The sequence below is a fragment of the Typopeltis vanoorti genome, chromosome 12 (assembly GCF_054136105.1).
Source record: "Typopeltis vanoorti isolate ZY-2024b chromosome 12, IOZ_Tvanoo_1.0, whole genome shotgun sequence".
In the NCBI taxonomy this organism is placed as follows: Eukaryota; Metazoa; Arthropoda; class Arachnida; order Uropygi; family Thelyphonidae; genus Typopeltis; species Typopeltis vanoorti.
Window position 1 is genome coordinate 132,910,892 of NC_143560.1, and position 25,185 is coordinate 132,936,076.

General features: G+C 36.6%; 1 protein-coding gene across 2 annotated transcripts in view; it reads right to left on the reverse strand.

Annotated features, from left to right (window-relative positions):
* The window catches only part of SH3PX1 (sorting nexin 33-like protein SH3PX1), a 434,063-nt gene that overhangs the window by 263,863 nt on the left and 145,015 nt on the right, over window positions 1-25,185 (reverse strand). For both annotated transcript variants that reach the window (XM_090401212.1, XM_090401213.1), the window contains 2 exons: window positions 14,151-14,241; window positions 13,884-14,012 (listed from right to left, as the gene is read on the reverse strand). In XM_090401212.1, coding sequence (XP_090257338.1) covers window positions 13,884-14,012; window positions 14,151-14,241 — 220 coding nt within the window. The remainder of the gene's footprint in view (window positions 1-13,883; window positions 14,013-14,150; window positions 14,242-25,185) is intronic.

A 25,185-nucleotide genomic window follows, 5' to 3' on the forward strand; every position in this document is an offset into this window, starting at 1 on the left:
AATTCAAAAACAAAAAAGAAGAGTAAATGAGATCATAATTGTAGTAGGTACCAACAACGTAACTAGCAATAAGTTCAGAATGAGAGAGGACATGAAATGGTTGTTGGAAGAGATGAGAGTGAAGAATGAGAAAGTGAAAATAATAAGTATATTACCTCCATATGATAAAAATGAATTAAGAAGAAGGGCTATGATGGCAAATGATTCAATGCGTAGGCTGTGTGGAAGGAATGTGAGTTTTGGGATGTGTGGAGTGAGTTTGAGGAAGATTGGATTTGCATAAGATGGACGGTCTACACTTGAATGCATTTGGCATCAGGAGTCTTGAAAAATTATTAATTGATATAAGACCTAACACATAAAGTCAGGGAAACTGAATTCTGATGGGAGAAATAATGAGAATCTGTGTGTAAAAGAGACAATGTTAGATAACTGTGTTAAAGATGGGAGTGGTTATTATTATTATAAGAAATGATTATGAAACGAAAGCGATTCAGTGATTGTCAAGTTCAGACCTATCAAGCATGTGTTAATGATTTCTGCATAAGTAAGGAACTACATAAGAACAGAGTTCTGCAAGTTGTTGAACTGTATCATGCAGACCAGAGACAACTGTATACAAAAGAACATGCATGTAATTTATTATGTCTGCAGACGAATATCAGGAGTATCAGAAACAAAGGAGTAGAGTTTGTTGCCTTAGTTAATATATTGGGACCTCATATTGTAGGCATTAGTGAAACCTGGCAATCAGAAGAAGATGTACTAACTGGTATTGAGTGCAAAGGGCACAGTATTCTTAGAAAGTATAGACAGGATAGGAGAGGAGGGGGAGATGTGCTGCTAATGATATCATGACTTGAATCCAGCTAGAGTTGAGACCTATGACTACAATACTAGTAATGATTTTTCATGTGGAAGTGACTTTCAAGCCATCTAGTGTCAGGTGGAGTCTAACAAGATTAAATACACAGTGGGGTGTTGCTACAAACCTGGTGGGTCGGTTGCTAGTGATGAAGAAATGCATCAAGCAATAAATACGATTGTTGTGAAAAGAGTAATCATAATGGGGGATTTTAATTATCTGAATGTTGGTTGGGTAGCTATGAAATTGCATAAGAAGAATGAAACTGAATTTATTGAGCTGTTGCGAGACAACTTCCTCAAACAGCATGTGACAGAAGGAACTTGTGGTCAAAGAGTTTTAGACCTGATTATAGTATCAGAGGAGGTTTCAGTTAAAGATGTGACTAATCTGCCTCCAGTTGGTGACAGTGATCATGTGGTACTCACTTGGAAAATAAGTAAGCTTATGAATGCTCCATTCAGAAAAGGTTGCATACTGAACTACAAAGTAGGAAATTGTGACCACCTGAGGGGCATGCTGGGTTCTGTACCATGGTATCAGTTATTGGATGAGAAGGATATCGACAGTGTGTGTGAAAAAATACATAAATGATGCAATATCAGAATTCGTCCCTAGAGTTTGAAGAATAAACGGAGTAGGAGTGAAATGGATGTGCAATTTATTTAGTAAGAAATAGATGATGTGGAAGGAATATCGTGTGCATAAGGATGATGTCACATATGATAATTATAAACAGAAGGCCAGAAGAGTCACAAGTGTTGTATGGAAAGCTAAGTCTGAGTATGAAAAGAAACTGGCTCTGCAAGTTAAAGACAACCCAAAAGAACTCTATTGTTATACTGCAAGTAAAACAAAAAAAAAAGAATTTGAAAGAATAACTCGAATGAATGCAGATGGTATGCGAGTGACTGATGCAGAAGTGATTGTTCAACTTATGAGCAGCCATTCTGCTGAAAGCTATGAACCTGGTATATGCAACATTGAACTCTCTGCTACCTCTTCACTGTTTGAATAAACTCACATGAATGAGGGGGAAGTACTAGAGCTGTTGCACAAACTGAATAACAATTCCACAATAGGAACTGATGGGATATAGCACAGATGCTAAAGGATTGTTCAGCTATACAATTTTAGTCTCAGAAGAGGGAAAATTCCACAGGAATGGAAAGAATGTATGATAATCCCATTGCATGAGGGTGGTGCAAAGGCCTCATATCCAACTATTGACCAATCAGTATATCAGGAGTAATGGCAAAGATTTTGTAAAAGTTGGTTAGGGCTCGCATTCAGAAATGGGTTGACAGCGAATCTCTACTTTGCAATGAACAGCATGGGTTTACTAAGCGAAGGTCATGTTTCTGCAACTTACAATCTATAATAATGTTACCACTGAGTTAGACAAGAGAAATGGATACACTATGATGCTTTTGGATTTTGCTAAGGCTTTTAACAGAATACAGCATGGAAGATTGTTGTGTAAACTGGAGAATATGGGACTGGATTATAAAGTATATGTGAGATGTGAATCCGCAAGATTCAAGGTAACTAGTGGTGTGCCTCAAGGATCAGTCCTTGTTATTCAATATGTACATTAATGACATTGGGAAGGATCTCACATGCGACATACAGCTATTTGCTGATGATTCAAAGATAGGTAGGGTAATCAGGAGTGCTGCTGATATGCAGTACTTGCAGAATGATTTGAATAGGCTGGAATTGTGGGCATGTGAAAATGGCTGTCATTTCAATGTTAATAAATGTAAGGTCATGCAGTTCATTGTGATTAGATGCCCAATGTCGTATTATATTGGTGTGATTATGCTTGAAGAAACTGATGAGGCTGGGAATCTTGGAGTTTTAGTAGACAGGAAGTTGAAGTTCAAGGTCATATAGCAAAAATTTTAAATACGACTCAGAGAATAATGCAATGCTGAAACGAATCCTGACATAAAGATAAGGATGTCATTTTACCTCCTCACAAGGCCTTGATAAGACATCACTTGGACTATTACGGTTAGGTCTGGTCTCCTGGTTTCCATGGTGATTCTGATACAGCAGAGAGATTGTGCAAAGGGGAGTGTCAAAAATGATATCAGGATTGTGGAATACTGATTGTGAAGACAGATTGAGAATTTGTAGGATGCAGACACTAACAAACAGAAGAAAGAGGGGTGATATGATTGAGACCTACAAACTCCTGAAAGGGTCATACAGGACTTCAGTTATGGAATTTTTCATTTTATGGAGGATGGGGAAAGGACAAGAGGTCATCCTCGGAAAATGAATGTCGCTAAGAAGGGGTTACGGCTAGATTTTTCTCTCAATGAGTAGTGTATGATTGGAATGGATTGCCTTTGAATGTGGTTTGGGCAAGTATGAATGAATTCAAGAACAGGTATGACAGCTGGTGCAAACAGTATGGCCTCTCTCTCGATGAGCTCCTGACTACCTGTAGGTCTCCCTTAATAATAATATCCTGTACACCCCTGAGGGTATTAGGAATTTGATTATGATTATGTATCTTCATATATATATATATATATATATATATATATATATATATATATATATATATATATATCCATGCACATATGTATGATTATATCGACACTTGGCTCACCGTGGGCACTGAAAGAAACCGTGAAATCGCTGCCCTCTAACATTTCACTCAGATAAGCTGAGTCCAAGATTTGTAGAAGGCAGCGGAAATGCTCCCTGAACAAACAAACAAACAAACAAAAAAGTTCAGTGCAGCAGTAACAAAAACAATCATGGATAGTTATCAAAAAACTGTTCCCAGTTTTATGCAAATAAAGTAATGTAATACTAAAGTTATTACTGTGCATATTTAAAATATATATATACATACATATAGACATACATACATACATATATATATATATATATATATATTTCTTTTTTAAAGTAATGTACTCAGTAATTTGTAAAGTGAATTTTGTAGTTATGATTGAAACATATATACAATTAAAGACATTATTATAACATTATGATTAATGTCTTGAATTGTATATTTGTAAATATGCTGTATAATAATAAATAAACTCTGACATTGAAAAAAATGATGTATATTTATATTTAAAAAAATAATTTCATCTACTCTCCATTTGTTACTAAATCTTTGTATCTGAACAGAAAATATTATTATTACGGACACCTCCAGGGAGTCCAAAGAATCATCGAGGGAGGGCACCTGCTCCACAGCTCTCTGTCTCCACCAACGCCATCTACTGTCCACTACCACTACTAGTATTTTTCATAGACAATTACAAACATCCATGCCAATGGCGGGATTCGAGCCCGCAGCCTTTTGGTTGGAGAGCGAATATGCTAACCACTCGGCCAACCAGGCCAGCAATGATATAATAATGTTTAATTGTATATATGTACATTTATTTTTATCATTTATTATTACTTTATTACTACTCTAATTATTATTTTTTTAAAGCTAATAACCAAACCAAATTTGAACACAGCTTTGCAGAGAGTAAAGAAATGGATGTAGAACCTCCAATTTTAATATTAGCCATAAAATCTCTTTTCTTCATAACATGATCCCATTAAAATATTACAAGTCTACAAACCTCCACCGCAATCCTGGCTTGATCAGATGGACCAGCCACCACCTCATCCTGCTATCTATGGTGGTGTACTTCAACTCTCATCACACCATGTGGGGCTATTCCTCTAACAACTGGGACGGTAATAATCTACTGAACTGGATGGATACATATAACATGTATTTGATTTACGATGCAAAGCAGGAGGGCACTCTCCACTCAGCCAGATGGAACAGAACCTACACCGAAGATTCTATGCACAGTCACTAAAGACTCTGAAGACCACACTCTGCCAACAACCAGAACCATCCTCAACAGATTCCGTAATAGTCAGCATTGTTCTACATTAATAGAGACAGGCACATCAATCCCAGTCATCAGCAGAACACCAATCGTTAGATGGAACCTTCGCAGGTCCAACTGGAATGCATTTCAGAAACAAATCGAGCAAACCATTAGAGCAATTCCACCCACTCCTAATTGCTATCCTAGATTTGTTAAACTTATCAAAACTGCAGCCAAAGCCTCTAGTCCTAGAGGCTATAGAAAACAATATATTCCATGCTGGAGTAGAGAAACTATGGAACTTTTAGCCAAATATGAGAAAACAGAAGACCCAACTGTTGCTAAGGAACTCATAGCAACCCTGGATAAAAACAGAAAGGAAAGATGGATTTCAACCATTCATGAACTCGATTTCACCACATCTAGCCAGAAAAGCTGGTCACTTCTGAGAAAATTAGGTGGAGCAGAACCAACAACACACAAAACAATAGAGATAACTCCAGATCAAATGGCTAATCATTATTGATAACCTCCAAGATATATCCCAGCCCTATCAGGAAAATTGCTGTACAATCTTCCATCAGACAAATCCTGAAGACGGGACCCGAGCTTCCTGAACTTGTACACCCAGTATCTCAGGAAGAGGTACAAGTAACCTTAAAACTTGTTAAGTCTGGCAAGGCTGCAGAAGTGGATGGAATCCTCCCTGAGTTTCTACAACATCTTGGTTAACAAGGCCAAACATGGCTGGCTGCTCTTTTCTCAGAAATTATAATGACTGGCAAACTACCAAATCTGTGGAGGGAAGACTCCACAGATTTGGTAGTTTGCCATGCATAAACCAGGGAAAGATCCAAATGATTTGAAAACTCTATGCCCTCTCTCCTTGCTTTGTTCCACCTTTAAGCTCTTTGAAAGAATTCTCTTTAAAAGAATTTCACCAGTCATCGAAAGAGCACTACTGATTGAACAAACTGGCTTCAGGCCAGGAAGAAGTTGCTGTGACCAGGTCCTGGCAACACAGATTGAAGCAGGCTTCCAGAAGAAACTTAAATCTGGAGCCATTTTCATTGACCTAACATCAACTTATAATACAGTCTGGATTAGGGGCCTCCTCCTAAAGCTAGGAAATATTATAAGGTGAAAAAAACTTTCCAGCATTTTGAATCCATTCTCTCCAACAGAAAGATCCAGGTCCATATTGGCAGAAAAAAGAGCAGGTCCAAATTCCTTCACAACGGTCTCCCTCAGGGCTCTGTGCTATCCCCTTTACTTTTTAACATCTACGTGTACGACTTACCACACACCAGTTCAAGCAAGTATATGTACACTGATGACCTAGTGATCCTACATCAATCTACCTCCTTTGCCAACCTGGAATCAACCTTGAACACAGACCTGAACATCCTGGAAGAGTACTTCAAGCAGTGGTACTTGAAGCCAAATCCAACAAAAACTGTGTCCACAATATTTCATCTGAACAATGCCGAGGCGAATCGACACCTCAACCTTTCTTTCTGTGGAAAAATGGTAGAACACGAGCCTCACCTGAAATATCTTGGAGTGAACCTGGACAGAAGCCTAACCTATAAAAGGCACATCACCAACCTGTCCAATAAAATTAAAACGAGAAATAATATCATTTCAAGGCACGCTGGAACAACCTGGGGTTGTGGCACAGAAATCCTAAGGTCGTCTGCCTAACTCTTGCATTCTCTGCAGCAGAATATTGTGCCCCTGTCTGGAAAAGAAGTGCTCACACCAACATTATAGACACTCAGCTAACCTGTATCATGCACACAATTAGTGGGACAGTGAGAAGCACCCCTCTCTCCTGGCTGCCTGTCCTATCTAACATTGCTCCACCAAACATACAGAGAAGACAAGCCTCGTTTAAGGAATTTAATAAAGCAATGAGCAACCCACTCCTTCCCCTGCACCAGACGCTTACAAAACCACCTAGTCTTCACCTAAAATCTAGAAAGCCTCTCTGCACCATGGACGAACTCTCTTCAGCTACCCTGCCATCAACACCTGACGTGTGGAGAGAATACTGGTCCAACAATCTCCCAACAAACGGCTTCCTCGTAAAAGATCCCTGTGCTCTGCAGCCTGGTTTTGCTCTTCCTAGGAAGATTTGGTCATCAGTCAACAGGATCAGAACTAACCAGGACAGATGTGGCTACCTACTACACAAATGGGGGCTGTCGGACCACCCTTATTGTGATTGTTCTCCCGTGGCTCAGACGATTACTCATATTGTGAACGACTGCCCAAGGCACCAATTTCACGGTGGTGGCCTACAGGACATCCACAAGGTGATGGATGTGGCCTTGGATTGGCTTTGCAGTCTGGATATTGACCTGTAGTTGGTATGGTGGTGGTTATGGTGGAAATAGAAGATCAAGGTCCCGTTCACCACGAGGACGTTATTCTCATAGCTACTCTCATAGTCCTCGTCGAAGTATCAGCAGAGCCCCTCCTCATGCTAGAAGATGATGATGCAAAGTAAAATGGGTTTTCTCTAATGGATCAAGATTTTCACATGTCACACCTGCTCTCTAATAAAACCTTGGATATAGCTACATTTGTATTGTGATGTTTTGAGAGAAAATGCAGTCTTGTCATATTTAGTGCAGTAGGATGACAATTTTTCCTGACTTGATTACAACAATTTACTTTTGCTTTTTTTTTTAAAAAGGAAGACTTGGAATGCAGTTCATGCTTTTTATGTAATGAACTTTTAATTGTTAAGATTTTCATCATTTGTTTCTGGAGATTGTGATTGTACATTTCACTTGCCAGTTTCACAAAGCCATATGCATAAATAAATAAATTAAAATATTAATGGGATCATGTTATGAAACATATTTGTTCAAGTTTTAGGCAGCAGAAAATTTCATTACCCAATTTGAGACCACTGAAGCATCTTAAAAAAGTGTCATTTTTGTTTTCTAAATTAAGGTATCTAGAATTCTAATCACTAGCAGAGAAAAAAATTATTGAAATTGAAAATAATGCAAATAACCCAAAGATATTCTTCAGATGCAGTGGGTTATTTAAAAGAGGATATAAACCACAAACTCTAAGACTAACTAACAACCAATAAGAGTTAATTATCCTTGAAAAAGAAACTGTTGAGGAACTCATACAATATTTTGAGAGACTAGTAAACAAGTCATCACTGCCACCAGATGAAAACCTTGCATCCAAGGTACAATGTTTAGAAGAAAATATTGAAGAACTTACACAATTGAGGAGCCATCTTTGATTGAAGTTGAGAATATTACTAAAATAATATTCTCAAATTCATAATAATATTCAAGTTTTGCAATAAAATCAGGAATTGCCAAGAAGATGCTCTCTCATCAACCCTGTTCAATTTTCATTAGAGACCTAAATGAACAATGAAGAATGGAAATAAATGAGAACAGTATGCTATGGGCTTCATTTTATTCATTCAAAAGCCCTTCAAAGTATTTTCTCCATCTGTTTCTTATATTAAGGAGGGATGTGGATATAAGAAACAGATGGAGAATATACTTAACCGAACTAAATAACTCCTGTAATAAATTTGGTATGAAAATCAGTAATAAAAAGACACTGAAAATGCCAACTATGTCCTTAATGGAGAATCTATGGAGCCATCAAATCTATTTAGGTACAATTTTTAGTGAATATAGCAAAGCTCATATAATAGTAGGGAGCCAAATGAATAAATTATATGCGATGAGAGAAATTAGTCAAAACACTAGAGCAGTGGTCGCCAAAGGGGTCGATCGCCAGAAAAATATAAGACATCATTGTATGGGTAATATTTAATTCAGTTAACTTGGATTACCTCCATGACAAAAGACATGGAGGTAATGACAACACAATTAAGAGTGAATCATGGGATCAGTACCTCCATCTTACAGGTCCTATTCATGGGTAAGATGGAGTAAGGTCATGAAAATAGTTACTGAGGCCAATCAAGTAGGCCAAAATGACGTATTTACCAATAAACGGATGTTGGTGGTTCCTGCCAGTCAGCGCAGTGGGAGAGAGATTGCAACATGTGGTTCTTATTTACTGATACTTACAAGTATTCGATCCCAGTCTCATTTTTGCACATCGACATACAAGTGAGAGTTAATGATTCTAAAATTCATCAATATACATATTATAATTCAATTGTTATTCATTCACGAACTAAACTTCTCTATGTTGAAGAGTTGAGCAGCGCTGGTAGTAATACCAGTAGTTTATTAATATCACTAGTAATACCAATGATATTACTAGTGATAGTAATAGTAGTAGTAATAGTAATATAATAATATATACTATATTATACATACAATAAACACTAACTATAAAATAAACAATCTAAAAACTCACATAAGCGTCTTTTTTTGCTTGTCCTATTATAATTATGTAATAGAAAAAATAGAGGGGGTCAATAAAAAGTCAAGAAACTCTTGAAGGGGTCGATGGGCAAATAACATTGGCAACCCCTGCACTAGAGTATAGGTATAAAAGATAGTGTTCTGTTAGAAATAAAATTTTAACTTATAGATATGAGATCTGTTAGAAATAAAGCACTTGAGAATGGAGACCATGAATGTGAGAGTTCTGAAAAAAATTACAGGAGTGAACAGATGGAATTGATGCCATAACTACATTAAAAATGAATATATAAAGTTAGAAAAACAAGTGTTATTTTTTTTTCTCTCTCTCCCCAATATAGCAGGATAATAAACCAGAGGAAGATCAAGATCTAGGTAGAGTGACACAGTACGAAGTGCCTTATGAAATCTGACAATTGTTGTAGAATGTTTATTCACTTGGCTATGAAACAAATTATACTTGACAAGAATACAAGAATACAATTTTTTATCAATTATAATTTATGCTGCAACCAAGTAAATAATTTATGGAAAATTATGGAGACAACTACTATGTTAGAGCAAAACTTTTGTTTAATATAAACCAAAATGAACACTCGACATTTTGACCGTCATATCAAGGTCATCGTCAGGAGCACACATATATATACAGAGAAACAAGCTGCACTGCACAATCTACATGGTTTGCTTAAGTTACTGACCAACCATTACAACAATTATTAACCTGACCTCTGGTGAAAAAAAAAAAGAAAAAAAATTTACTACTTCAAAGGCCAGAGTCCTATTATTATCTATTAGGTTACAAAATTAAATTGGACTGGAGAGCAACATGTTTATATATATAAAAAAATAAAAAAAAAGCATGTGATTATACATATAAATTTCAACCAATTGGTATGGAATAGTTTCCAATAAAAGCTGAAAATTGCTTAAAGTCCTAAAGTATGCTAAATACTAAGTAGGCTGAATATGTGCAATCCAAATTCTTGGATTTTTATGCCACCATTATTGTTGAGATTAGGGTGGTTAATTAGTATTTCACAGGATTCTTTAAATTTTTTTTCATACCAGGTTTTTGTATGATGTAAAGAGCAGGTACTTTTCCAATCAATTTGGTGTAGGGTGTTGAGAGCATGATCTGAGAGGCCTGCTTCACCAAAATTATTATATTTAATGTGTCCTTTTTTTTTTTTTTTTTTTTTTCCGTACAGGGACTGTACATCCAGTTTCACCAATATATAAGGAAAGTTACAGGTGCAGTAGATGCAATAAACTCCAGGATGTGCCAATGGGAGGAGAAGATCCTTAGAGGAGTTGAATATGTTTTTTAATTTTATAGTTAGTTTAAAAGTGGCATTGAGATTATAATGGTGTAGGATTCTATTGATTTCCTCTGATCACCCTTTAATGTAGGGGATGGCTATGGTTTTACTGTAATCGATATTCTTTTTTGATGAAGTTTTATGAAGAACTTTATTAATAGTATTTTTGTTATAGCCATTATTTATAAATGTGCTCATAATCTTCAGCTAATAATCTTAAATTCTTGTTTAAGAGCTTGTTAATTAGAGCAAATTGTTATAGCTCTGTTTTCAAGGGCGTGTTAATGACTCCAAATTTTTGCAATGGGTGGTGATATGAGTTAGCATGTATATGTTGGCCAGTATGGGATAAATCGTGAAGGATAGACTGCCTGAGGGAAGATGTGTGACCAGTGTATCCAGGAACAGGAGCGAGTTCTGATTTTCAATTTCGATAGTAAATTGTATGCATTCATGTTGTTTATTCAGGTGGCTAAGGAATGGGTTTAATGTTTGTCGACCGTGTGGCCAGATCACAAAAACATCGTCAACGCATCTAAACCACATTGTAGGTTTTAGAGTAAAGGAATCAAGAGAGAGGTATGAGACTGAGCAGAAGTAAGACAGAGTATATGTGTTGCACAGTGGGCAGTGGCCAGGAGACAGATCAGGAGCTGGAAGGAAATGTCATCAGGAAGGTGAGGGACTTTAGATATTTAGGTTCAACAGTGGAAGAAGATGGAGGAGCTGAGAAGGAAGTGGGATGCAGGATACAAGCAGGTTGGAGGAACTGGAGGGAGATGGCTGGAGTGTTATGCGATAAGAGGGTGCCGATCAATCTGAAAGACAAAATCTATAGGACAGTAGTGAGGCTAGCTATGATGTATGCTATAGAAACTGTGGCCCTGAGGAAAAATAACATCAGCAGGATGGAAGTAGCAGAGATGAGAATGCTTAGGTGGATGTGCGGTGTGACCAGAAAGGATCGTCTGAGAAATGACTATGTGAGGGGAACAGTAAAAGTTATGAACTTAGGAGCGAAGATACAGGAGGCAAGGTTGAGATGGTTTGGTCATGTGATCAGGAGGGAGGACGAATATGTGGGAAGAAGGGTCATGCAGATGGATGTGCAAGGAAGGAGGAAGCGTGGGTGGCCAAAGAAGAGATGAGGGAGCTGGTAGAAGAGGACTTGAGGAAGAACTTGGATGTGGTGACAGCCCAAGACAGGAGGATGTGGAGGAGACTCATCATCAACAGTGACTCCACTTAAGTGGGAGAAGCTGCAGAAGAAGAAGAAGAAGAGTAAAGGAATCAAGAGCACTTTGCTCAAAAGCTTCCATATAAAAGTTAGCAATTGGGGAAATAATGGCCCATGGATGTACCTTCTTTTTATAGGTAAAATTTATTTTGCCACACGAAGTAACCGGAACGTAGTATGCAGACAAAGAGGGTTGTAATGTCGGGCAGAAATTTGTTCTGTAGGAGAATTGTGTCACTGATTGGGATATTTGTGAAAAGGGCAGAAATGTCAAAACTGTCTAATAAATCATCTTTGCTGAGTGTTATGTTTTTAATTTTTTTTATAAAGTGTGTTCTTTATATAGGAGGGGGAATGACCTACCAACTCCTTGAGTGTGTCGCTAATTTCTTGGCTAGGTGATAATTAGGGCTGTCTATTCCTTCAACTATCAGCTGAAGCAGAATGTTTTGTTTCTGTACTTTAGGAACACCATATATTCTGGGAGAACAAGTGTAATGGGGTATAAGTTTTTTAGCAGTGTCTGACAGCCAAGAAGTGACGGACTTAAGTAATTTCTCAGTTGCTGCAAGCAATAGTCATGTGATCAACTTAGCAAGCCACACCTTAAATAATGATCAACTTGCATCACTTGATAAAGGAGTTGAAGTTAACTTTGCAGTAGCACCTACAACTGTTAATAAACTGGATTTTATATACCACACAAAAAGAGGCATTAAGTCTCTTCCTATAATATAGCTGATAAAATTCTGTTAGAAACCAGCAATGTTCTGAATAAAAAGAAAACTTTATATAGCAATTTTACAAAAACAGAACTAGCAGCAATCAAGTCATTAAAAGCTAATCAAGATATAATTATAACAAAATCGGACAAATGTAATGCCACTGTTGTCCTTGACAGATCAACTTACACTAAAGGGTTATCAGAAATACACTAAAGGGTTATCAGAAAAAATCAATAGAATCCTAAACCATTATAATCTCAATGCAACTTTAAACCACTTATAAAATTAAAAAACATATTCAACTCCTCTAAGGATCCATTTGCACATCCTGAAGTTTATTGCATCTACTGCACCTGTAACTTACCTTATATTAGTGAAACTAGATATAATCCCTATACGTAAAAAAGGACACAAAAGACACATTAAATATAACAATTTTGGTGAAGCAGGCCTCTTAGATCACGCTCTCAACACCCTACACCAAATTGATTGGAAGAAGTACCTGCTCTTTACATCATACAAAAACCTGGTATGAAGGAAAATTTAAAGAAGCCTGTGAAATTCTGATTAACCATCCTAATCTCAACAATAATAGTGGCATAAAAATTCCAAGAATTTGGATGGCATATATTCAGCCTACTTAGTATTTAGCATATTTTAGGACTTTAAGCGATTTTCAGCTTTTATTGGAAACTATTCCATACCAACTGGTTGAAATTTATATGTATAATCAAAAACATATAAATACATATAAATTTATATGTATTTATATGTTTTTTTTTTTTAATATATATAAACATGTTGCTCTCCAGTCCAATTTAATTTTGTAATCTAATAGATAATAATAATAATAGGACTCTGGCCTTTGATGTAGTAAAGGTTTTTTCTTTTTTTTTTCACCAGAGGTCAGGTTAATAATTGTTGTAATGATTGGCAAGTAACTTTAGCAAACCATGTAGATTGTGTAGTGCAACTTGTTTCTCTGTATATATATGTGTATGCTCCAGACGATGACCTTGATATGAAGGTCAAAATATGAAGGTAGTTGTCTCCATAATTTTCCATAATGTATTCTGATCACCATGTAAGTATGAAAGTAAGTAAATAAACTTTCTGCAACTATCTCTGATCCCGAGTATTTTAATAATACAGTGATACACATAAAAGTAGTCCATATATAAGTACTAGCAAAGTGATACCTTTGAATAAAGACCCAAGTGCAAATCTGCAAAATACAAAAAAGCATTCATTTGGAAGAAATTAGGAAAATAATAATAAAATAAACGTAATTATTTAGTACTGTTATAGTATTTTGTACAAACAGGAAATGATGTTGGACAATTGTTCCTCAGAGAGCAAGTCCAACTAACAAATGCTCAGTGATTATTATAAGAAATTTTGAATAACTGAAATTTTCATTATTAATTTTTTAATACTTTTAGCAAAATTCTATGGTTTGCTAATTTTTTTAAAAAAAACTTACTGAAGGCGTAAGCTGATAGGCTATAAATGTTTTAAATCCTCGAAGCTTGCTTTCTTTTTTTGGTGAAGCAACAGAACATGTATAAGGTGTAAGGCTGGGATTCCAGATTATCTCATTATTACCAGTATCCTGTTTTGGAAATCAGTAAGATTTGTAAACTCAGTACATTTCTTTAAATAAGGAATGGAATTATATAAATGATTGGCTACAAAAGTAAAATATGAAAAATTTTTATCTCTGTTACAAGGTAAAAAAGACTAAACCTACTATTATAGATATTCTTTTATCCAATGGAACTGATATCTTAGTCTGCCCAAGAATATAAGATTCACCACCAGATTTCACAAAAGTTGAAAACCTATGCAAAAAAATTACGGCATCATAAATCACTGAAAAATGATATTATTATTTCAGAATTAACACAGTAAATGCAAATATATTATGCATATACACTATGTTGACAAAAGTATTTGGACACCTTATGTGCCATGCAGAGCTTACACATGCAAATATTCAGGGAGTGTCTGCATAAGTCTGGTAATAAAAGGTGGGATGTGCTGTATGTTTTGCACTGTACTCAATGTCAGATGGTAATTGGGTTCAAATAAGAGGTCTTTCTCTCTGTAGCATTGCTAACCATCTCAGTATACAGAAATCCACTATTGCCCACGTCATTCATAGATGGAAAGTTGATGATGCTACCACAGCAGGAAAACACCTGGAAGCCACTTAGATCAACGAGCTGTCTCGGAATGTTTGAGCATCCCACATGTCATCACTGGTAGACTTTGCAGTCCACCTGGAAAATGCCACAGGAATGTCAGTCAGCACTAGAACTGTCTGCAGAGAGTTGCATACCTTAGATCACCATGGCAGAGTTGCTGCAAACAAGCTACACATCACCCCTCCTCAACACAAAACAATATTCCTGGACTACAGACGATTTGAAAAGGATTCTGTGGAGCGACGAATCACACTTCCAAATGTTTCACTCTGATGGTCATGTTTGAATCTGGAGATTACCCAAGGAACAGTTCTGACAGGACTGCATCATTCCAACTATTATTTGGTGGCAGTTTGGCAATGGTATGGGGTGTTTCAGTTGGATCAGTCTTTGTCCATTGGTGGATGCGGCCAAAACCGTGCCATCTGATGGCTACCTGGACATTGTGGACAACTTTATGCTTCCAAAACTGTGGAAGTACTTCAACAGTGACCTTTGCATGTTTTAACAAGACAATGCTCCATGCCATACTGCACTGTGCGTCCGAGACTGGTTTTCACATGTTAGTACCGAGTGTGTTTACATGTACCATTCTATTTTTTATTACCCCTTGAAATATGGAAAATAAGTATAACTGTGGTGATTGTGAAAGTGATTGATTTTAACAGAATCTAAAATGGACATAAGTGATCTGAAGATGACAAAATGCTTGGTCATGTTTATAACATCAACCGTTCTACAGATGCAACAACCAGAGGCAACATGGAAATGCAGAAAGAACTCAGAGGTCTACAAACCTTCCTACAAAGATTCAACTTCTTGCTGATTCTTTAAATGAAACTGATGCGGCTTTAAAAGCACCATAGTCTGCAAAGGCATTAACACAGAGCTGGTCTTGCTACAAACAATTGTACAAACACATGAAAGTAATGTGCAAATTTTTCTTGAGCCTTTTCTCAAGAAAGTAAAGAAAAATCCTAGACTTACCAGATCTGATAATCTGAGGCATAGTTCTGCACAGTAGTATCTAATAAATATTTATAAGTATGTATTTAAAAAAGTATTATTTTAAGAATAAATTTAATTATTTTGAAATTAGGCATTTTTTACTTTGAATTTTTTTTTTACTTTATATTATTTATTCACAGCAGCATCTCCAAACACAGTGTCATATCTCTGATTGAATATCATGCATTACAGATTATATTATATTAAATATATAACAATAAGACGTATTCAGGGAGGAAAAAACATGTAACCTAATTTACTTTCAACAGTTGAAAGATTAAGGCTTTCAATTGAAAAAGATTCAATTGAAAGCCTTAATCTTTCAACTGAGAGAAAAAATAGGGTATAGATTAATATACATCATTTCCAAAATAAAGTTAATTTATTTTGGAAATGCATTAATAAATTTAAAATATATCTTATAAAAAAATAAATTCCACTTATGAGCATTCAACTTATTATGTTGAATGTTCATAAGTTGGATTTGCCTGGAGTTTAATTTATAGCTTGTACTGCTGAAATAATATTTATTGCTAACTTTCAATAATATATTCATAGTTTTGAAATACATTTAAGTGTGTTTCATTCATTTTATTATACATTCCACACACACACACACACGCACGCACGCACGCACGCACGCACACACACACACACACACAAAAAAAAAAAAAAAAGGAAAAAACATTATTTAAAAATTTAGTTAGTGAAAATCTTGATTTTTGTTATGAAACAAAGTTTCTGAGAAGTTTCAACATATACTATATTGTACAAGCTGCCTCCATGTTGCAATTAAGTCAGAAGATACCTTGTTTTGTTAGGATTAATATTTGGATTTAAAAGGATTCCATAATGGATAGTTGGTGGATGAGAGGAAAAGAGGAGATATAATAGAGACTTCAAGTTCGTTAAGGGATTTTATCAAAATAATAAAGAAGGAATTATAAAAATAGTGGATGTTGAGATGGGAAAAATGAGAAGTTGTATAAAGATGTGGTGAAGAAGGGTGTGAGAAGTAGATTTTTTGTGTGGAGAGTTGTTGTTGTTGAGTGGAATTCATTACCAGAGTGCATTGTGAATGCAGGTAATGTAGGTAGTGTAAATAACTTCAAAGCTTATTATGATGTTACTGGTTGAATTGATCTTCCACAATGAGTGTTAACTCCATGGAGGTTTACCAAAATAATAATAACAATAATCAGATAGCTATTCAAGAAGTTACTGAAGCTCAGTGGAAGTTAGGCAAAAATCTACACATAACTAAAGCTTCAGCACAAAAATAACTAGTCAGCAGCATTTAGAGATAGACAAAAGATTTTTGAGAATCAGCTAGACAAATGCTACAAGTTGATTAAAATCCAATAAGATTTAAAAATTCAGTATCAATTTCCCATAAGATGTTACTGTTATAAAAAAAAATTAGCAAAAATAAAGAGAAAAATCAGCTGGTATTGAGATTAATTGGGAAAGCTATGTGAAACTTTGCAGCTTGCCCAAGAAATGTGAAGATAAACCTCTTGAATGGAAATTGTTTCAAGCAGAGTGATTTGGGTAAAATTTCAAAACAGTATATACTGTATATACAGGTGTTAGATCTTGAATGGGAGAATTTATAAAAAAATTTATTCATTCAAGATTTAACAAGTCTAACATATCAACAAGGTGAAACTTGCACTTAAGCTATCAAAAGGATTGTAAATAGGGCTGTAAATACCTTTAAATGTAGAATTATAAAAGAAAACTTGTTTATTCAAATCTAAGTAAAGATTTCCAGTTTGTAAAATTTAACTATAAAAGGATATTCTGTGTGAAATAAAATGTTTATCAAGATGTAAACAAAAGTCCAAAGTTCGCGGGCAGACCATTTGGCTTGAGACATAAGCATTTACACAGAAAGCGGTGCTAGTTTGTTTTCCCGGAAGGCGCTACACAAGGCGATGCGGTGTACTGGATCATCTCACGGGCAAAGGAAACGAGTGCCGTGCAGAAGAATGCGGCAGTAAAGAGGGCGCCAAGGATGCAGAATAAAAGGAGTGCTCCCCTCTCTCGAGGCTTTTTATCTTGTTTTCCTGACCCTTTCCGGATGTTTTACGTGGTTGGACATTGGGTCTCTCTCTCACCTCCTGATGGATTCCGGATCGCCCTGAGATGTTAGATGTCGGCAGCCGCAGTTCCAGTGCTCTGACTAGCTATCTCCTCAGGACAGAATTCCTGAACCGGCAACGCTGATGAGAACTGGCAGCATCAGAACCAGACAGATGCGGGCACATTGCCAGACGTTCGGTAAAGCCAAGTAGGATGACCTCTATGAGCAACCACGTGGATAAAGGCCAAATGGAGATGTTCTGACCCCAATTCAAGGAAGAAGGATCGGGCTGTGTAAGACAAAAATGTGATTTTGTACGTTACCAAGAGCTGGTAACGTACAAAATTTTGTTATTCCTTTCCCACTTAGAGTGAATATTAGAGTAAACAAGCCTCTCTGTTCGGCAAACTGTTGGGACAACCCAGGTCAACAATCAGTAATACCACAATGAGATGTGAGCACAGGGAGTCAACTGCAAGTGCTACTTGCAGTGGATGATCCACCACACTCACCAAATGTGGTGCATCAGAACCAGACAGATGTGGGCACATCGCCAGACGTTTGGTAAAGCCAAGTAGGATGACCTCTATGAGTAACCACGTGGATAAAGGCCAAACGGAGATGTTCTGACCCCAATTCAAGGAAGAAGGATCGGGCTGTGTAAGACAAAAATGTGAATTGAGTGACGGATCTGTTAATCTTCCCAAGAGCTGGTAATGTACAGAATTTTGTTATTCCTTTCCCACTTAGAGTGAATATTAGAGTAAACAAGCTTCTCTGTTCGGCAAACTGTTGGGATAACCCAGGTCAACAATCAGTAATACCACAATGAGATGTGAGTGCAGGGAATCAACTGCAAGTGCTACTTGCAGTGGATGACCCACCACACTCACCAAATGTGACCATAGGGTGATATGATAATATGCAAAAACCGCCATTGTCAGCCAAGACGTTCAAAGCGGAATTCCAGGCATCGACTGGAACACAAATCTGCACAAAAAGATTCAGAGCCAAGTCTCACAACATGGGTTTCCATGGCAGGACTGCAATATGTTGTCTTCAGTGGTGCAAAGAGCATGTACAGTGGAATGTGGAAGCTTGGAAAGCTGTGTTATGGAGCAACACATCATGCTATATCCTCTACTGAACAGATGTGCTGGTGGTGGTGGTTTGGCAGATAGCCAGTGAACATCTCTTATCAGAGTGTGTAACTCCAACTATGAAATTCAGAGGTGGCAGTATGTGTGATGATATAGTCTGGTTTTCCTAGTTTGGCCTCAGAGCTATGATTGTGGTGTCACAAACACTGAACTCTGAGAGGTGTTTGAATATTCTGGACAATGCAACGCTTCCTACTTTGTGGCATTTCTACAGAACTGACCATTGTCTCTTTTTGCAAAACAATGCACCACGTCATAAGGTTGCTGCTGTAACTGCATGGTTGGCAGACATGAACATCACCACAATTGACTGGCCTCCACAGAGCCCTGATCTCAACCCTATAGAACATCTGTGGGATGAGCTGGAGCATTGGGTGAGGTCAAGGGACATCTGCACCACAACAGTCTAGGACCTCATTTACATGCCTACAGGAAGAATGGTCTAAAATTCTCATTGATCACTATCGTATGCTTGTGAAAAGTATGTTCTGTAGGATTGCTGCGGTGGTGTCATGGCTGTATGTTACTCACACTATAGTGTCTGTTGACTTCTTTCCAAGCAGTCGCCAAAGAGAATTTGTTTGAGAAATAGTTTGAATACTTTGATGAAAAGGACAGAAAAAATGATTGTAAAAATATGCTGGATTTCTTCTCTGAACATAGATAAGCCATTATTAATAGTACATTCCTAGGGGATCATATATAAATTACTCTGTAGAGAACAAAAAAGCAGCAGCTCTGATCATTAAAAGATTAATGATAATTATGTCTTCTGACTGGTCTTTAAAATATAAGAGTGCACGGGGAATTTAAAATAGAATATGATTTCCATTTACTGCTGAATATGACACAAGTGAATACAGTCAACTATTAATGAGGATATTAATGAGACATTAGATTATCCAACCAATTAATAAACAATCCTGCTGATATTTTGCCAGATGGTTGTTTTCCTGGAAGACAACCATTAATAAGATTAATGTGCACTCCTTTATGTGTGAGACATGTTCATGAGTCTTTCATCCTACATGTAAATTTCTCTTATCGACAATGGAAGACACCATCAAAAAATACCCAAGACACTACTGGTCTGAAAAAAAATCTTCCATAAAAAATAACAAGAATCATAAAAGACCGAAAATACAAAAAAGCAAGAAAAAATATGCAAAAAAACCCAACACAACATTGCTGGCCTGGTTGACTGAGTAGTTAGCATCTTTACGGGTGGGAAATGGAATTTATCGCCCAGTGTGAGACCACTTCCCCACTTACTGGAGGCTTGAAGTGGCTTGAAAAAGTTCCGTGTTTGTTTCTAGAGTAGGATCTCTGGACCTGGTAAAAATAAATAAAAAATACAAAAAACATACATATAAAATAAACAGAAATAAAAATATTCTTAACTGACCCACAGTACAAATGTAATATAGGTTTATAGAAGCCTTTAGTAGGTGGAACCACATAAAAACATTCCTGGCTTTAGGAGGCCAACATTTGTTCTCTTAAGGCCATGATAAACATTTGTCAAATTTGGCATTCCAAACAAGAGGTTTAGCAACCATTAGCATGGAATGTCAATCTCCACTTTATGCTCTACTTCAGTTAAGATTTCTTGACACAACTGCATTCACATGCAGTTTTTTTTTATTGCTCTTCAATTTCTGGTTACCATGCTGATCTTTTTGATTATTTGATCTCTTCCCTAAAACTTCAATATTTATAACTCAAACTAGCTTCCCTACTTCAATGATCAGCTGGAAGATCAGTGGAGTAGAGGAGAGTTAGACAATTTGTGTTAGATCATTGCTGTTGGCAATAATCTAACACAAACTGTCTATCTTCCCACTAAAAAATGGATTATCTTATTTCTCCCAGAATGGATGTTTTCTTAACCAGCTCTCTGCCAAATAACTTAGACCATAACCTTGCCACAATCTGTTTTCTATAGAAAAACTTTCACCAGTCAATTTCAGTCTCATCTCCTTTGGCATTATGATGCCAAAGGAAATTAGTAATGATTAGTGTTTCTCCTTCTCTTGATCTAAACAAGTGCTCTAACCAAATAAATGAAATGATCCTTTTTGGAATGAGATCTTTTGTCCCCTTGTTCCAGCAGAATGATCTGATGAAGGTCCACATTCTGCCTATAAAACTCTCAATCACTATCCATTTTTCTACAATGTGTGCCAAAACAGTCTGAGATTCACAATGTTTCAAGTGGCTCAAGTAAAAATTTCAGTTTCACACTTACTTATCCTAATCTATGGTTCACTGCATCTGTTAAAAAAAAAAGATTTCAAATATGATTCCGAAATGGCCAAATATAAAAAAACTTTCCTCTTGCTCAAATGACAGTTTTGCACTCTAGTCCCTCACCAAGGCTACTGAGCATAACTAGTGCCCTTCCACCCATTTCACATCACAGCATTATTATGATAATATCACATAAAGAAAAAGCAGACTTCCTAGCATCAGCCTATTTCTCCAACTCCTGTAGAGGTCATTAAGGAAAATCTCCTCTCATTATACTAGGAGCACTTCACCACATGATAGAAAGACATTAGAAAAATCCTTAAATCCCATTGCTTTCACTCAATCTTGTCAAAAACAATACAGAAGTTCATCAACAACCAATTTCTTCACTTCCTGGAAGCCCACAATGCAATCTGTGATCACCAAAACAGATTGAGCCACTCTTATTCCACAGCATATCGAAACCAACAATCCTACCTATCTGGTTGCTCTTGTTATTTCAAGGATGTTTGTTTGTATCTGAATAGAGGCTTCATTACAAATTACTATGCCATAACCTATCTGCAACTGGGTCACAAATTTCTTCTTTGGCTGTTCATATACATGTCATGTTGGATGGCTTCCTCTCTTCAGATTTCCCAATCAATGGAGTATGCCAGGCCTCTATACTTTTGCCCATGCTTTTCTCCTATACATCAATGATTTTTTCTCACAAATCTCAAATCCATCCATAGCTTTGCTGATAAACAGTACACACTTCATTCCTCTTTTTCATTTGAAGAACCTTGCAGCTCAAATGATTTAAGCTCATTGATCTTCTAAAACTGATGTCTTAAATCACGGGTCTGCAACCCACAGCTTGGAAACTGCATGCAGCTCATTGAGAAATGTATGTGCTCCTTCAGAGATTACCTGGATGTTTTTGTTAAACTGAAAGAAATGGAATACAGTTTATCCCGTGAAAAATAATTTAATTCAATTTAAAAAATAGTAATATAATCAGTTTAAATCAGAAACATCACACTGTTTTATTTCTAATATTGCAGCCTTTTTTCAGATGTGGTTTTTGATATATTCAAATGAATGAAACTTTCAAGAAAATGGCTCTTTAGACAAAAAAAGGCTGCCAATATAAACACTAACTCAGGATGAAAGACAACCTAGGGAACTTCAATGTGGAAAAACACAGTCTTATCTTGGAAGGAAGAAGATCCTTCCTATGCGATGGATCTTCTTCAGTTTAAATCAGAATCTTCCCCTTATATTTGGTAATATTCAGATTCCAAGTCAAGATCCCAGTTTTCTTCTTGGCTGACTTACACCATTGGCCTTTCATGGCACAAAGACACTACATCTATGGTCCCCCTGAGCCTCCTAAAAACTGACTGTCTTCTACCAATCAAGGTCTTCTCACCTCCATAACTTTTAGAATACTATCAGATTTCAGATTGTGCATCAAAAATCTCCTAAAAAGCTTGCTATCGAAGAAAATCTCATTAAATGATCTCTCTCTCCCTCTCTTGAAGATTACCTCTAACTGCTTTCTGTTTCTAATGCATGCCATTTCTATGGGTATTTTTATGAGAATTCTCATTGTGTTTTATTAGTAGTGAAACTGATAAAGTTCTCTCCACTCTACTGAAGATCAGAATTTAGGGAAGCAGAAGCTGATATCCTGGAATGATTTGCATACAGCAAGGTTTGTTAAATGAGTTGGTGAAAGCAAAGCTATGTGTTGAATTTGGTCACTGAAGAAAGTCACTGATATACAGAGGAAGGTGAATGAAAGAACAGTGTTGTGGAATCCCAGCATTAGTTGCAATGTTTGAGGATTTATGCACTATCACACAATGTGTTGCATTCACTCAAAAAGTCAGCAATCCAGTTGCAACAGTCAGACCAAATCAGAAGCCTTGGAGATGTTAAGATCAGCCATTTGGGATTCACAAACCTTTCAATGGTATTTGTCCAATAATGAGTGATATCCTTTAAGTAAGCAGATTTCTGCTGATCAACAGAAGCACAATCTATACTAGTGATGATCATTTATTAGTTGGGAGGCTTCAAAATAGTGTAGAAAATAAAGGTGTTGATGGTTTCCTCAATTACTTTAGGGAGAATCAAGGTGAGAAAAACTGAATACTAATTTGATAATAAAGACTTTTCACCTTTCTTAAAAATTGGATGAATATGGGATAATTTCCAGGCTGTGTGGGACCAGATGCCAGTGCAATAAGAAAGCATAAAATGGCAATATATAACAGGAATCAACTTTGGAGCACAAACCTTTACAACAATTTGAAAAATGTCAGCAGTACCACTAGACACTTTAGTCCATTTAGATTTTTCTGATTTCTTTCTGGAGAAAAGTTACAGAGAAACTGAAAGTTTGGAATAAAAGAGAGAGAGACTTAGGTCTACTATGCAAGTGCAAGAAAAACAGGAGGAAAAGTAGAAGGCAAGGAGATTGTTTTTTTTTGGTGAATAATGATGAAACGGAGGTAGGAATAATGTTGGAGAAAAAAAATTACAGCCAACAATTCTGCAGGAGACCAGAAAGCATGACTGCCATTTGGATTAGAAGCCATTTTCCTGATTTCAGCCTTTTTAAAATCAGTTTTGGATGTGCTGGTAGCATAAGTAATAAAGGAAGGTAGAGATTTGAATGAAAGCCAGTTGATGAAAGCCATTTACTCCCCCACTGCACTCTAAATTTTCCAGAAGGGGAATTTAGAGTGCAATGGGGAATAAATATTTCTATACCAATAAGAACTGCTTTGGCGATATGCTCAATGCAAATGTTTGGGTCAAAAGTTGAAAACAATAGCCCAATCAAGAAAACAAGGTACAGAAGTTGTGTGCTCCTTCTGGGACAGTGTTCATAACTTCTTCTGGGTTACCAACATCAACTTCATCATGCCATAGAGCATGATGAGAATGGCTGTTGAAATGCTGCTCTTTGGGAGAAGAGGTCAACACCAGACTGTAGTTTGAATCCCTGGAGAACAAAGAGATCTGCCAAGTACTTAGAAGATTCATTTATGAGGAGGCAGTCAAGAGTGTATGGGGAGTGATAAGGATTGACCTTGTGTTCTGGAAGGCATGTAAATAATTTGTGTCAGTTCCTTGATGATAGCAAATGTTTGAGTATCTCTCCCCATTTAATCAGTGCAATTGGAAAAGGAAAGGAAGGTGTGAACAGTGACTCTCTGAGAAAGATGACTTCACCATTGGGAAAGTTGAACCGGAGGACAATCAATGTTTAAGGAAAGGAAATCAAAGTCCAGAATGGTTAATGGTATTAGGAGATGAGAGAAACAGCATATGACTTGAGATGGGGAGATTTTAGGTCAGAGATCAAAAAGAGAGATGGTTCTTAAGCTGGCTCTCTGGCAGGATATGTTGATACAAACATATGATTAATACATGATGAAAAGAGTCAAAGAGTGTGAAGGAAAACTGATATAAAGAGCGAGTTTAAGAAGATGAAATTTTTGTTTCTGTCGGAAAAAGTAGGAGTACTTTGGGAGACTGGAGATCGAAGTGAAGATTGTTGGAGTTGAATTAAGAATTTGTATATTTGCAAAATGAATATGGCAGCTCTGGGAGAAATGCCAATGATGTAGGGTTTGCACTCTTGTTTCCTTGATGGTTGTTATAAGCAGCACTTTATTTACTCACTAGCATTCCTCTTTTTGCAGTTGATAGTCCACACTTATTTCCCCATTTTGGTATTTTTCATCCAACTTTTGACACAGCTGGTGTCCTTATTACTACTGAGCAAAGGACAGATCTGGTGATGTATGCATGATTGCAGGAAGTGCCTCTAAACTTGTTCACAGCTGTTAAGACGTCTGAGTGTTGCTGGTGTGTCACAGATCACATTAATCAAGCATGAGTAGTTCATTCTATCTTTCCATTTATCTATAGTCATGAAATGGTGGCAAATGAGAATTTTGCTGGGTGGAAGCTATTTTTGGGTAGCTTGCTTATGAACTCATTTACTGTCTCACCTGCTTCTATGTTAAGGATGACAGCACTGTATTTTTTTACTTTCTGCTTCAATCAAATCTT